The sequence below is a fragment of the Rhinoraja longicauda genome, chromosome 22, assembly GCF_053455715.1.
Source record: "Rhinoraja longicauda isolate Sanriku21f chromosome 22, sRhiLon1.1, whole genome shotgun sequence".
In the NCBI taxonomy this organism is placed as follows: domain Eukaryota; kingdom Metazoa; phylum Chordata; class Chondrichthyes; order Rajiformes; family Arhynchobatidae; genus Rhinoraja; species Rhinoraja longicauda.
This window is the reverse complement of record NC_135974.1, coordinates 36,829,687-36,841,543: the sequence shown is the minus strand read 5'-3', so window position 1 is coordinate 36,841,543 and position 11,857 is coordinate 36,829,687. Positions and strand designations below refer to the sequence as shown.

Below are 11,857 nucleotides of genomic sequence, written 5' to 3'. Positions count from 1 at the left end.
GGTACAGTGAACAGGCTTTGTTGCGTGCTAACCAGTCTGCAGAAAGACATATACATGATCACAATCGAGCCATCTACAGTGTACTGATACAGGATAAAAGGAATAATGTGAATAACGTGTAGTGCAAGATAGAGTCCAGTAATGTCCGAACAAAGATCAGCCTTCCTGAGAGTGAATCCATGGCAAACAACTGGCCCTGGTGGAGTCCTTGGCCATGTCCAACTTCTCCCCTTCTGTCGTAGGGTAGACTGTCTCCCCTCCACCCCCCCACCCCCCCCCACCCCACTCCAATCTTTGCACATCCCCAATCCTTTCCACTCGTCACTTTAGTTTCATATTTCACGTATCTTGTTATGTTTTATGACTGTTGGCAGATCAATTTCCCTCCTGGGATAAATAAAGTTCTATCGTATTGTATCGAAGGTCCTCATGACCTGTACAAGGCAGGCTTCTGAACCGTGAGGGGGGACCTCACTGAAACTTACAGAATAATGAAAGGCCTGGATAGAGTGGATGTGGAGAGGATGTTTCCACTGGTGGGAGAGTCTAGGACCAGAGGTCACAGCCTCAGAATCAGAGGGCGCTCTTTCAGAAAGGAGGAACTTCTTTAGTCAGAGGGTGGTGAATCTGTGGAACTCATTGCCACAGAGGGCTGTGGAGTCCAAGTCAGTGGATATTTTTGAGGCAGAGATAGACACATTCTTGATTAGAACGGCTGTCAAGGGTTATGGGGAGAAGGCAGGAGAATGGGATTAGAAGGCAGAGATCAGCCATGATTGAATGGCGAAGTAGACGATGGGCCGAATGGCCTAATTCTACCCCTATAACTTGTGAATTAGTTTAAACGTCAGCAAAGTGACAGCACCCTTAATTCTGGCAATGTTAACCAGAAATGGATATTGTAAAGTGCAAGTTAATGTAGATTCATGCAAATGTTACTATTCCTCAGGACTTCCTGGACGATGCCAAAATATATATGCCATTTTATTTTGATAGCAACTTAAGCCAAAATGTGCTACAGAACTAATGTCTATTCTTGCCGTAAACCCCTGTACAATACGAAGGTTCTCCAATGCATTCCGCAGTAGGGCCGCTGCCTCACAGCGCCCGAGACCCAGGGTCGATCCTGGCCTCCGTTACTGTCTGTGTGGCGTTTGCACGTTCTCCCAGTGACTGCGTGGGTTTCCTCCGGGTGCTCCGGTTACCTCCCACATCCCAAAGATGTGCAGGTTTGTAGGTTAATTGGCCGTCTGTAAATTCCCCCTAGATTGTTGGGGAAAGTGGAATAACATAGAGTTCGTGAGAACAGGTGACTGATATGGGACTCGGTGGGCCGAAGGACCTGTTTCATTAACTGTATCGGTTTTTTTTTAAAGTGGCATTTTAGAAAAGAAAGTGAACTGCTACGGGTTAAATCAAAATGAAATCACTTTGGCAAGATCAATTTTAATGATTTATTTTTCACAAAACTCATTGTGATTTCCGCCTGCCATCTCTCCCCAATCATCTGTTCTGTACATTCTGTCCACTTTAATTCGTGCTACGTTCCCTCTTGACCACCTGGCCCAGGCTACAATGGTAGGAAAAAAACTGCAGATGCTGGTTTAAATCGAAGGTAGGCACAAAAAGCTGGAGTAACTCAGCAGGTCAGGCAGCATCTCAGGAGAGTAGGAATGGGTGACGTTTCGGGTTGAGACCCTTCATCAAACTGAAGAGGGGCCAAAATGTCACCCATTCCTTCTCTCCAGAGATGCTGCCTGACCCGCTGAGATACAGCAGCATTTTGTGTCAGGCTAAAATAGTTCCATCTCCATCAATGTCAAGAACCCATCCACTCCTCGGCTTCTAATTAGTGGTGTCTTTTATCAAAGGATCAGCAGAATTTCTATCAATCAACCTCATTCACAGTCGGTGTGACATGGAATCAGCCTTTGTAAAACCTCTGGGTGGTACCTTCACAAAGTATCATCAATGGCCACCCCCACAAGCCTCTCAGCCACACCGCTAGTTCATCAGATCATGTGATAGTACGATTAGGCCATTCGGCCCATCAAATCTTCTCCGCCATTCAATCATGGCTGTTCTACCTCTCCCTCCTAACCCCGGTCACCCCTCCTACACTCCTACACTCTCAGAAGGAAGTCCCAGCCTATCCCATAACTCAAGCCCAGTGGCCCAGGTGAATCTCTCCAGCACCCTTTCCAACGTAAGCAATGAAGTGTCTGCCTTGAAAAACTCACACCATTAGGGAATGGCGAACATTTTACCTGTTGTAATTGTTTTATAAGGTTGGAACAGAAACCATATTACAAAGGTGCTGACATCAATCGCACAGCACTACGCACCTAATAGGAAGTGGCTGGCTCAGCGAGAAGCAGAGAATGAGAAGATAAATGAGTGTCTGGACAGAGGCCGTCAAAGTGCTACGCACAGTCCTGACTTCCCAGCTGTTCCCAGTGTAATAAATAGACCAAGGTAACGGCAGCCTTCATACATCAGCAGCAAGGATGAAAATGAGTCCTTACTAACTGTCGTAGAGTGATACAGCCTGGAAATAGGCCCTTCAGCCCGACTTGCCCACACCGACCAACATGCCCCAGCTACACCAGTCCCACCTGCCTGCGTTTGCCCATATCCCTCTAAACCTGTCCTATCCATGTACCTGTCGAAATGTTTCTTAAACATTGCGATAGTACCAGCCTCAACTACCTCCTTTGGCAGCTCATTCCATAAACCCAGCACCCTGTGTGTAAAAAACTTACCCCTCAGGTTCCTGTTAAATCTTTCCCCCGTTGGGGGAGTCCAGAACCAGGGGCCACAGTTTAAGAATAAGGGGTAGGCCATTTAGAACGGAGATGAAGAAAAACTTTTTCACACAGAGAGTTGTAAATCTGTGGAATTGTCGGCAGTGGAGGCCAATTCTCTGGATGCCTTCAAGAGAGAGTTAGATAGAACTCTTAATGATAGCGGAGTCAGGGGGTATGGGGAGAGGGCAGGAACAGCGTACTGATTGTGAATGATCAACCATGATCACATTGAATGGCGGTGCTGGCTCAAAGGGTCGAATGGCCTCCTCCTGCACCTATTGTCTATTGTCTATTGTCACTTTAAACCTATGTCCTCCGGTTCATGATTCCCCCACTCTGTGCGTTTCCCCGATCTAATCCTCTGATGATTTCGTACACCTCTATAAGATCACTCCTCATCCTTCTGTGCTCCAAGGAAGAGAGTCCCAGCCTGCCCAACCTCTCCCTGTAGCTCAGGCCCTCGAGTCCAGGCAGCATCCTTGCAAATCTTCTCTGAACTCTTTCCAGCTTGCCAGCATCTTTCCTATAACCTGGTGCCCAGGACTGAACACAATACTCTAAATGTGGCCTCACCAGCGCCAACGTGGGGATGGGAAGGGGAGCTGAAATGGGTGTCAACCGGGAGATCCAGCAGGCTTTGAAAAACAAAGCAGAGTTACTCCAGCACTTTGTGTCTTTTTTTTTCCCCGCTGGATGCATGTATTTCAATTGTTGGTTTCCAAAAGGCAAGATCAGCTTTAAATAAACTCTGCCATGCACTGACTGTTCTTGTTGTTGACATAATTCTTGTGATCAACAAACATGATTTGACAAGGAAGTTGATCCTCCGTATCAAATCACGGGTGAGTTTAGAAGGATAAGAGGAGATCTTATCGAAACGTATAAGATTATTAAGGGGTTGGACACGTTAGAGGCAAGAAACATGTTCCCAATGTTGGGGGAGTCCAGAACCAGGGGCCACAGTTTAAGAATAAGGGGTAGGCCATTTAGAACTGAGATGAGGAAAAACTTTTTCAGTCAGAGAGTTGTGAATCTGTGGAATTCTCTGCCTCAGAAGGCAGTGGAGGCCAATTCTCTGAATGCATTCAAGAGAGAGCTGGATAGAGCTCTTAAGGATAGCGGAGTCAGCGGGTATGGGGAGAAGGCAGGAACGGGGTACTGATTGAGAATGATCAGCCATGATCACATTGAATGGCGGTGCTGGCTCGAAGGGCCGAATGGCCTCCTCCTGCACCTATTGTCTATTGTCTATTGTTAAGGGCGGGCTGCGGGGAGAAGGCAGGGAAGAGGGATTGGGGTGGGGGGGGAGATCAGCCACGATTGAATGGCGGAGTGGACTCGATGGGCCGAATGGCCTACTGGCTCGAAGGGCTGAATGGCCTACTCCTGCACCTATTGTCTATTGTCTATTGTCTATTGTCCACTCCTATAACCTGTGAAGTTGTGAAGGGTAGCGAGGAGAGTTGAATGACAGAAGCCAGGTGTGTGAACTTGTTTGATAACACTGCTTTCCAAGTGCCGCGCTGTCTTCATTGCTGCCTGCGTTCTCCACAGGAAACTTGCCAAGAAACAGAAGGAGACGCAGAGCGGCGCCCAGCGGGAAATGGAGCCCGTGGTAACGGCCACGGACAAAAGCTGCAGCAAGCAGAGAGACGAAACACGTACGTACTGACGCCAACACTCCGCACCTTCACAAGTTATAGGAGCAAGACGTAGGCCATTCGGCCCATCGAGCACACTCCGCCATTCAATCATGGCTGATCTCTGCCTCCTAATCCCATTCTCCTGCCTTCTCCCCAAAACCCTTGACACCTGTTCTAATTAAGAATCTGTCTATCTTAAAAATATCCACTGACTTGGCCCTCTGTGGCAATAAGTTCCACAGACTTACTACCCATCCCTCTCCCCATCAGAATTGCCCCCTCCATCGACTCCTTTAAGTCCAGGCTCAAAACCTATTTCTACTCCCTAGCATTTGAGGCCCTCTGAGGGGGCGCTGTGAATTGTTTATGTATGTGCTGTTATGTTTGTGTGCCATTGTATGTTCGTTCTCAGTACCTGAACTGATGTACAGCACTTTGGTCAACGTGGGTTGTTTTTAAATGTGCTATACAATTAAAATTGACTTGACTTGACTACCCTCTAACTAAAGAAGTTCCTCCTCACCTCCTTTCTAAAAGAGCGCCCTTTAATTCTGAAACTATGACCTCTGGTCCTGGACTCTCCCACCAGTGGAAACATCCTCTCCACATCCTCTGTATCTATTCCCTGTCTATGCCTTTCATTATTTTGTACGTTTCCATACCTTCACAGGCAGTTGATTCCCCCTCTCTCAATGGGGAATGCTGAGAAGATTTTAATATGACAACTTTGACACAACCTAATTTTCATTTAATAAAATAAATCACAAGGCGATAATTCAAACTGTATTTTAATTTCTAAATCTTTTTCTTTTAGTCTGTACATAGAAACCAAGCCTTTAATACGACGTAGGAATAAGATTAGTTTTGTATAATTCTGCCAAAGGGATAAAAAAAAACAGCTTCATGTTAAGAAACATATAGTCTAATTTATTTTGAAGCTATTTTTATCTCAGTTGTGTCCCCAGGCAAGATATTCAGCTCAAATATAAACTTCCTGTGGGATTTGGGCAAATAGATGTTGGATTTGTAACTTCATTGAAATGAGTAACCTTGTTTAAATTTGCTGCCAATTTGGTTGTTTTCGGGAAGTTATTTCCAACCCTGGCTGGGGCAACTAAACGTGAACTGTTGTTTGAGTTATTTTATTGTTTAGCACAAGGCTTCTGACTATGAGCATAACATAAACCATAGAAACAGTACAGGCCCTTTGTCCCACAATGCCCATTCTGGACATGATGCCAACACAAACTCTTAGATCATAAGGTCATGTGATAGGAGCAAAATCAGGCCATTCGACCCATCAGGTCTACTCCTCCATTCAATCGTGGCTGACCTATCTCTTCCTCCTAACCCCATTCTCCTGCCTTCTCCCCATAACCTCTGACACCCTTACTAATCAAGAATCTATCAATCTCTGCCTTAACAATATCCATTGACTTGGCCTCCACAGCCTTCTGTGGCAAAGAATTCCACAGATTCACCACCCTCTGACTAAAGAAATTCCTCCTCATTTCCTTCCTAAAGGAACATCCTTTAATTCTGAAGCTGTGACCTCTAGTCGTAGACTCTCCCACTAGTGCAAACATCCTCTCCACATCCACTCTATCTAAACCAAAATAAACTATTGTAGCCTTTCACTATTCGGTAATCTTGCACGTAATCCATACCCCTCCATTCCCTGCCTATCCAAATGCCTTTTAAATGCCCCTATCATATCTGCCTCCACCGGCACCCCTGGCAACACATCACAGGGTGGTACCTGAGGCAGGTATGAGAGTGACATTTAAGAGACATTTTAGTAGCATTGATGCAAAGCAGAGGTTGTTGGAAATACCCATCAATGTTGTTAAAGTCGAAAAGGAACGGGCAGTCAGAGTAAACGTGTAGGCAGGAACTTCAGATGCTGGTTGAAACTGAAGATAGACACAGAATGCTGGAGTACCTCAGCGGGTCAGGCAGCATCTCTGGAGAGAAGGAATGGGTGACGCTCAGAGTCTGAAGAAGGCTCTCCACCCAAAACGTCACCAATTCCTTCTCTTCAGAGATGCTAATCTCTCGCTTTCATCTCCCTACAGTAGCTCCCACGGTCCGTATTCACCACCAACCCCGATGCCTGATGGTGGCTCCTTGCTGCTAAAGTCCCGTCAACTCTGTTTAGTTTTTTAGTTTTAGTTTAGAGATACAGCGTGGAAACAGGCCCTTCGGCCCACCGGGTCCGCGCCGATCAGCGATCCCCGCACATTAACACCATCCTACACCCACTAGGAACAATTTTTACATTTACCAAGCCAATTAACCTACAAACCTGAAAATCTTTGGAGTGTGGGAGGAAACCGAAGATCTCAGAGAAAACCCACGCAGGTCACGGGGAGAACGTACAAACTCCGTACAGACAGCACCCGCTGCATTCGCTGTAAGGCAGCAACTCTACCGCTGCGACACCATGACCGATCAGAAATATCCCTGATGATCAGACACTCCATAAGGCAACTCAAAAGGAATGACATCATTTAAAAAAATATCAAACAAAACATATTCGCTTTACCGAAGCATTTAAGTGATAGAAATTAATTGAAAGAAAATATTAAGATTAAAGAAATGAAAGTAATTATCTTCTTATTCACAAAATGCTGGAGTAACTCAGCAGGTAAGGCAGCATCTCAGGAGAGAAGGAATGGGCGACGTTTCGGGTCAAGACCCTTCTTCAGACCCGAAACATCGCCCATTCCTTCTCTCCTGAGATGCTGCCTGACCTGCTGAGTTACTCCAGCATTTTGTGAATAAATACCTTCGATTTGTACCAGCATCTGCAGTTATTTTCTTATACTAATTATCTTCTTCCTCTGTTCTGGGTTTTCAACGAATCGGTGGAATTCAGTACCAGCAGACCAGGTCACTCCGAATGCCGCGCTGGGTAAGATAATGCTCCATTACTTAATCCTTGTTTGAAAGCTGTATCCTAAATACAATTGATAATTATTGTGGTAAATGTATAGCAAGCAAAGTCACTGAAATACATCTCAGGGGCAAGGTACTAGTGAACTATAAAGGTACACACGGAATGTGTTAGAAGGAACTGCAGATGTTGGTTTACACTGAAGATTAACATAGAAAACTTCAGCGTATTATGTAATTTATCTTTCCTCATTCGTCAGTGTGAACGTTTTTTTATGGTGTCCACATAAAATCTATTTGGTTGCATTTTTAACATTTATCATTCTAACAATCACACAGACAGATGGAAACTAAAAAAGGGACACACTTCATTCTGATGAATGATCAAATAATTACTGATGCATTTCCCAATAACTGGCAAAGAGAAAGTGAAAGTGGTGCTTGTGAGCAGGGCACACTTCAGTATAGCAGGGAATCAGGCCCTTCAGTATAGCAGGGAATCAGGCCCTTCAGTATAGCAGGGAATCAGGCCCTTCAGTATAGCAGGGAATCAGGCCCTTCAGTATAGCAGGGAATCAGGCCCTTCAGTATAGCAGGGAATTAGGCCCTTCAGTATAGCAGGGAATCAGGCCCTTCAGTATAGCAGGGAATCAGGCCCTTCAGTATAGCAGGGAATCAGGCCCTTCAGCCCCCATGTCCACATTGGCCATCGATCGCTCGTTCACACTAGTTCTATGTTAGCCCACTTTCTCATCCACTCCCGACACCCCCTAGGGGCAATTGACATCAGGCCGATTAACCAACAAACCCACATGTCTTTGGGGATGTGGGAGGAAACAGGAACACCCGGAGGAAACGCAGGGCGAACATGCAAACTCCACACAGACAACAGCCAAGGTCAGGATTGAACCTGGGTCTCGGGCGCTGTGAGGCAGCGGCTCTACCCGCTGCACTCAATGCATTACCGCTGACGGAAGCATGATGCGGATATTGCTTGAAGTTGGAGACTGTCGATAGCGGTGCATTGTCCCCTTCCATGGTCGACCTTTTGCTTTGCATTCACATGCCATCTGCAGCTATTAAAACATATTGCCTACTGTTGCTCAGCGACACAGTGGCACAGCGGGTAGAGCCACTGCCTCACAGCCCCAGAGACCGGGGTTCGATCCTGACTTTGGGTGCTGTCTGTGTGGAGTTTGCCCGTTCTCCCTGTGAGTGGGTGGGTTTCCCTCAGGGCGCTCCGGTTCCCTCCCACATCCCAAAGACGTGCGGGTTTGTTGGTTAATCGGCCCCTCTGTACATCGCCCCTCGTGTGCAGGGAGTGATTCCAGGCTGGATCAATAAACTAACCTCAATCCTGCTCTTTGTGGAAGTGGATTTGGTTTGAATGATATTCCTGCCATGGTTTTCATCCGCTGTCTTCCCACTGAGTGTTCTCAAGTGTCCTCGTGGGCAACATTCATTTTCTTTCATCCTGCTGCCTATTGAAGTCAGTCCTTAATATGCCTTCAGTGTCTCAACAATAACAACCGCACCACAGCTGTGCAAGAAGCTATTAGGAACAATCGCCCGGAGGCAATCAGTGGATGCAGGAGACAATAGCCAGTCTCTGAGCCACTGTTAATCCGTTCCATCTTTGCATTCGGGGGGAGCATGACTGTACTTTCAAAATCCTCTCCTGTGCTTAGTTTCAGTTTAGTTTAGTCTCCAGATGCAGCGTGGAAATAGGTGTGGGAAATCAGGCCTGGCAGATTTAGACAATAGACAATAGACAATAGGTGCAGGAGTAGGCCATTCAGCCCTTCGAGCCAGCACCGCCATTCAATGCGATCATGGCTGATCACTCTCAATCAGTACCCCGTTCCTGCCTTCTCCCCATACCCCCTCACTCCGCTATCCTTAAGAGCTCTATCCAGCTCTCTCTTGAAAGCATCCAACGAACTGGCCTCCACCAATTTTCTATCCATGTCAGTACCCTACCCCCAATACCATGTGCCCTAATTTTGCCCACTAATCTCCTATGTGGGACCTTGTCGAAGGCTTTCTGAAAGTCGAGGTACACCACGTCCACTGACTCTCCCTTGTCAATTTTCCTAGTTACATCCTCAAAAAATTCCAGTAGATTTGTCAAGCACAATTTCCCCTTCGTAAATCCATGCTGACTCGGAATGATCCTGTTACTGCTATCCAAATGCTCAGCAATTTCGTCTTTTATAATTGACTCCAGCATCTTCCCCACCACTGATGTCAGACTAACTGGTCTATAATTACCCGTTTTCTCTCTCCCTCCTTTCTTAAAAAGTGGGATAACATTTGCTATCCTCCAATCCACAGGAACTGATCCTGAATCTGTAGAACATTGAAAAATGATCTCCAATGCTTCCACTATTTCTAGAGCCACCTCCTTAAGTACCCTGGGATGCAGACCATCAGGCCATAGGGATTTATCAGCCTTCAGTCCCATCAGTCTACCCAAAACCATTTCCTGCCTAATGTGGATTTCCTTCAGTTCCTCCATCACCCTAGGTTCTCCGGCCCCTAGAACATTTGGGAGATTGTGTGTATCTTCCTCAGTGAAGACAGATCCAAAGTAACGGTTTAACTCGTCTGCCATTTCTTTGTTCCCCACAATCTACATCTCTGATGACCCTCGGACTATCCTTGACCGGACTTTGCTGGCTTTACCTGGCACTAAACGTTATTCCCTTTTCATGTATCTGTACGCTGTAAATGGATTGACTGTAATCATGTATTGTCTTTCTGCTGACTGGTTAGCACGCAACAAAAAGCTTTTCTCTGTATCTCGGCCATAAGATCACAAGGAATAGGAGTAGAATTAGGCCATTCGGCCCAACAAGTCTACTCCACCATTCAATCGTGGCTGATCCATCTCTCCCTCCTAACCCCATTCTCCTGCCTTCTCCCCATAACCCTTGACACCCGTACTGATCAAGAATCTATCTATCTCTGACTTAAAATATCCACTGACTTGGCCTCCAAAGCCGTCTGTGGCAAAGAATTCCACAGATTCACCATCCGGTGCATGTGACAATAACCTAAACCCACTGATTGTTGGCCGAGGAGTCTCGTCCTGTTTCCTGTTCTATGAGGATCAAAATGACCATGACTTGCACAGGGAATCAGTGAGATTAGTGTACGAAGGAACTGCAGATGCTGGTTCAAACTGAAGATAGACACAAAATGGTGGGGTAACGCAACGGGACAGGCAGCATCTCTGGAGAGAAGGAATGGGTGATGCTTCAGGTCGAGTCCCTTAAGGATCGCAACACGAAACGTCACCCATTCTTTCTCAAAAACTAATTCTCGGTAGATGATGATCTTATTACTTTGGGAAGTAAAATAAGTCGGGTATAGCTTGGAAGATTACCGAATAGGTTTTGCAATATTTTTACTATTCTGTTTTTATATAGGACATATTATAATTGTGTGCGGTTTTGGTCTCCTAATTTGAGGAAGGACATTCTTGCTATTGAGGGAGTGCAGCGTAGGTTCACCAGGTTAATTCCCGGGATGGCGGGACTGACATATGATGAAAGAATGGATTGACTGGGTTTGTATTCACGGGAATTTAGAAGGATGAGAGGGAATCTTATAAAAACATATAAAATTCTTAAGGGATTGGACAGGCTAGATGCAGGAAACATGTTCCCCATGTTGGGGGAGACCCTTAAGGGCCTGTCCCAATTAGGCGACTTTAAGGTGACTGCTGGTGACTAGGCTGTCACCGAACGTTTGCCGGGGTGTCGCGGGCATGATCGTGAGGCGTCTTCAATGAATCGTAGCGGATCTCGGCGCGTCGCGGAAAAATATACCTGCTAGAAATTTCTTGCCGACAGCTGGCTTGTGGCCAGGTATCGCTGCTTATTGCGGGCGCTGTCTGTCGCACGCTGTCCCCAGGTTTGCTAGGTTGTCGCAGATGCATTTAGAAGCACGTAATATTAAATTAAGAAAAGGCATTTGAAGAAACCAGAAGATAGTTTTGTTTAACCCATTTATTTACCGTCAGGACATTTGACGGGTAGATTGGAGGCGACAGTTTGACGGTCAGGTAAGCGTGGGAATTTTGCGATGTTTCCGAAGACGGTGTAATCTCTTAGCCAGGTGCTAGTTTCACAAAAAAAGTAACTTGTATCGACCTGACTCGGCATTGTCGTGGTCATTGTCCTAGGGTAAAAGAAAATTTCGTCGATCTGCTACGACTTTGACAGTCGCCTTAAAAATTGCGTAACTGGGACAGGCCCTTTAAGGGTCTCGATCCGAAACGTCACCCATTCCTTCTCTCCAGAGATGCTGCCTGACCCGCTGAGTTACTCCAGCATCTTGTGTCTATCTTCGGTGAGGAGCTTATCTGTGCACCCGGGAAGAGGTCACGTAACAGTGACTGAGCAGGTTAACATTGTTTCCCAACCAGTACTAATTCTCTGATGCGTTCTTCACACGCCATGATTGAGTTGGCCCTCATTTCTCACTGCTGTTTTACAGTGTTGGCAA

The 11,857-nt window shown here is 46.2% G+C and overlaps 1 protein-coding gene across 5 annotated transcripts in view; it reads left to right on the top strand.

Annotated features, from left to right (window-relative positions):
- The window catches only part of LOC144604575 (receptor-type tyrosine-protein phosphatase T-like), a 607,863-nt gene that overhangs the window by 515,814 nt on the left and 80,192 nt on the right, over positions 1–11,857 (top strand). For 4 of the 5 annotated variants that reach the window (XM_078419171.1, XM_078419169.1, XM_078419173.1 and 1 more), the window contains 2 exons: positions 4,362–4,468; positions 7,329–7,364. In XM_078419171.1, coding sequence (XP_078275297.1) covers positions 4,362–4,468; positions 7,329–7,364 — 143 coding nt within the window. The remainder of the gene's footprint in view (positions 1–4,361; positions 4,469–7,328; positions 7,365–11,857) is intronic. The other variant, XM_078419174.1, reaches the window with a different exon arrangement.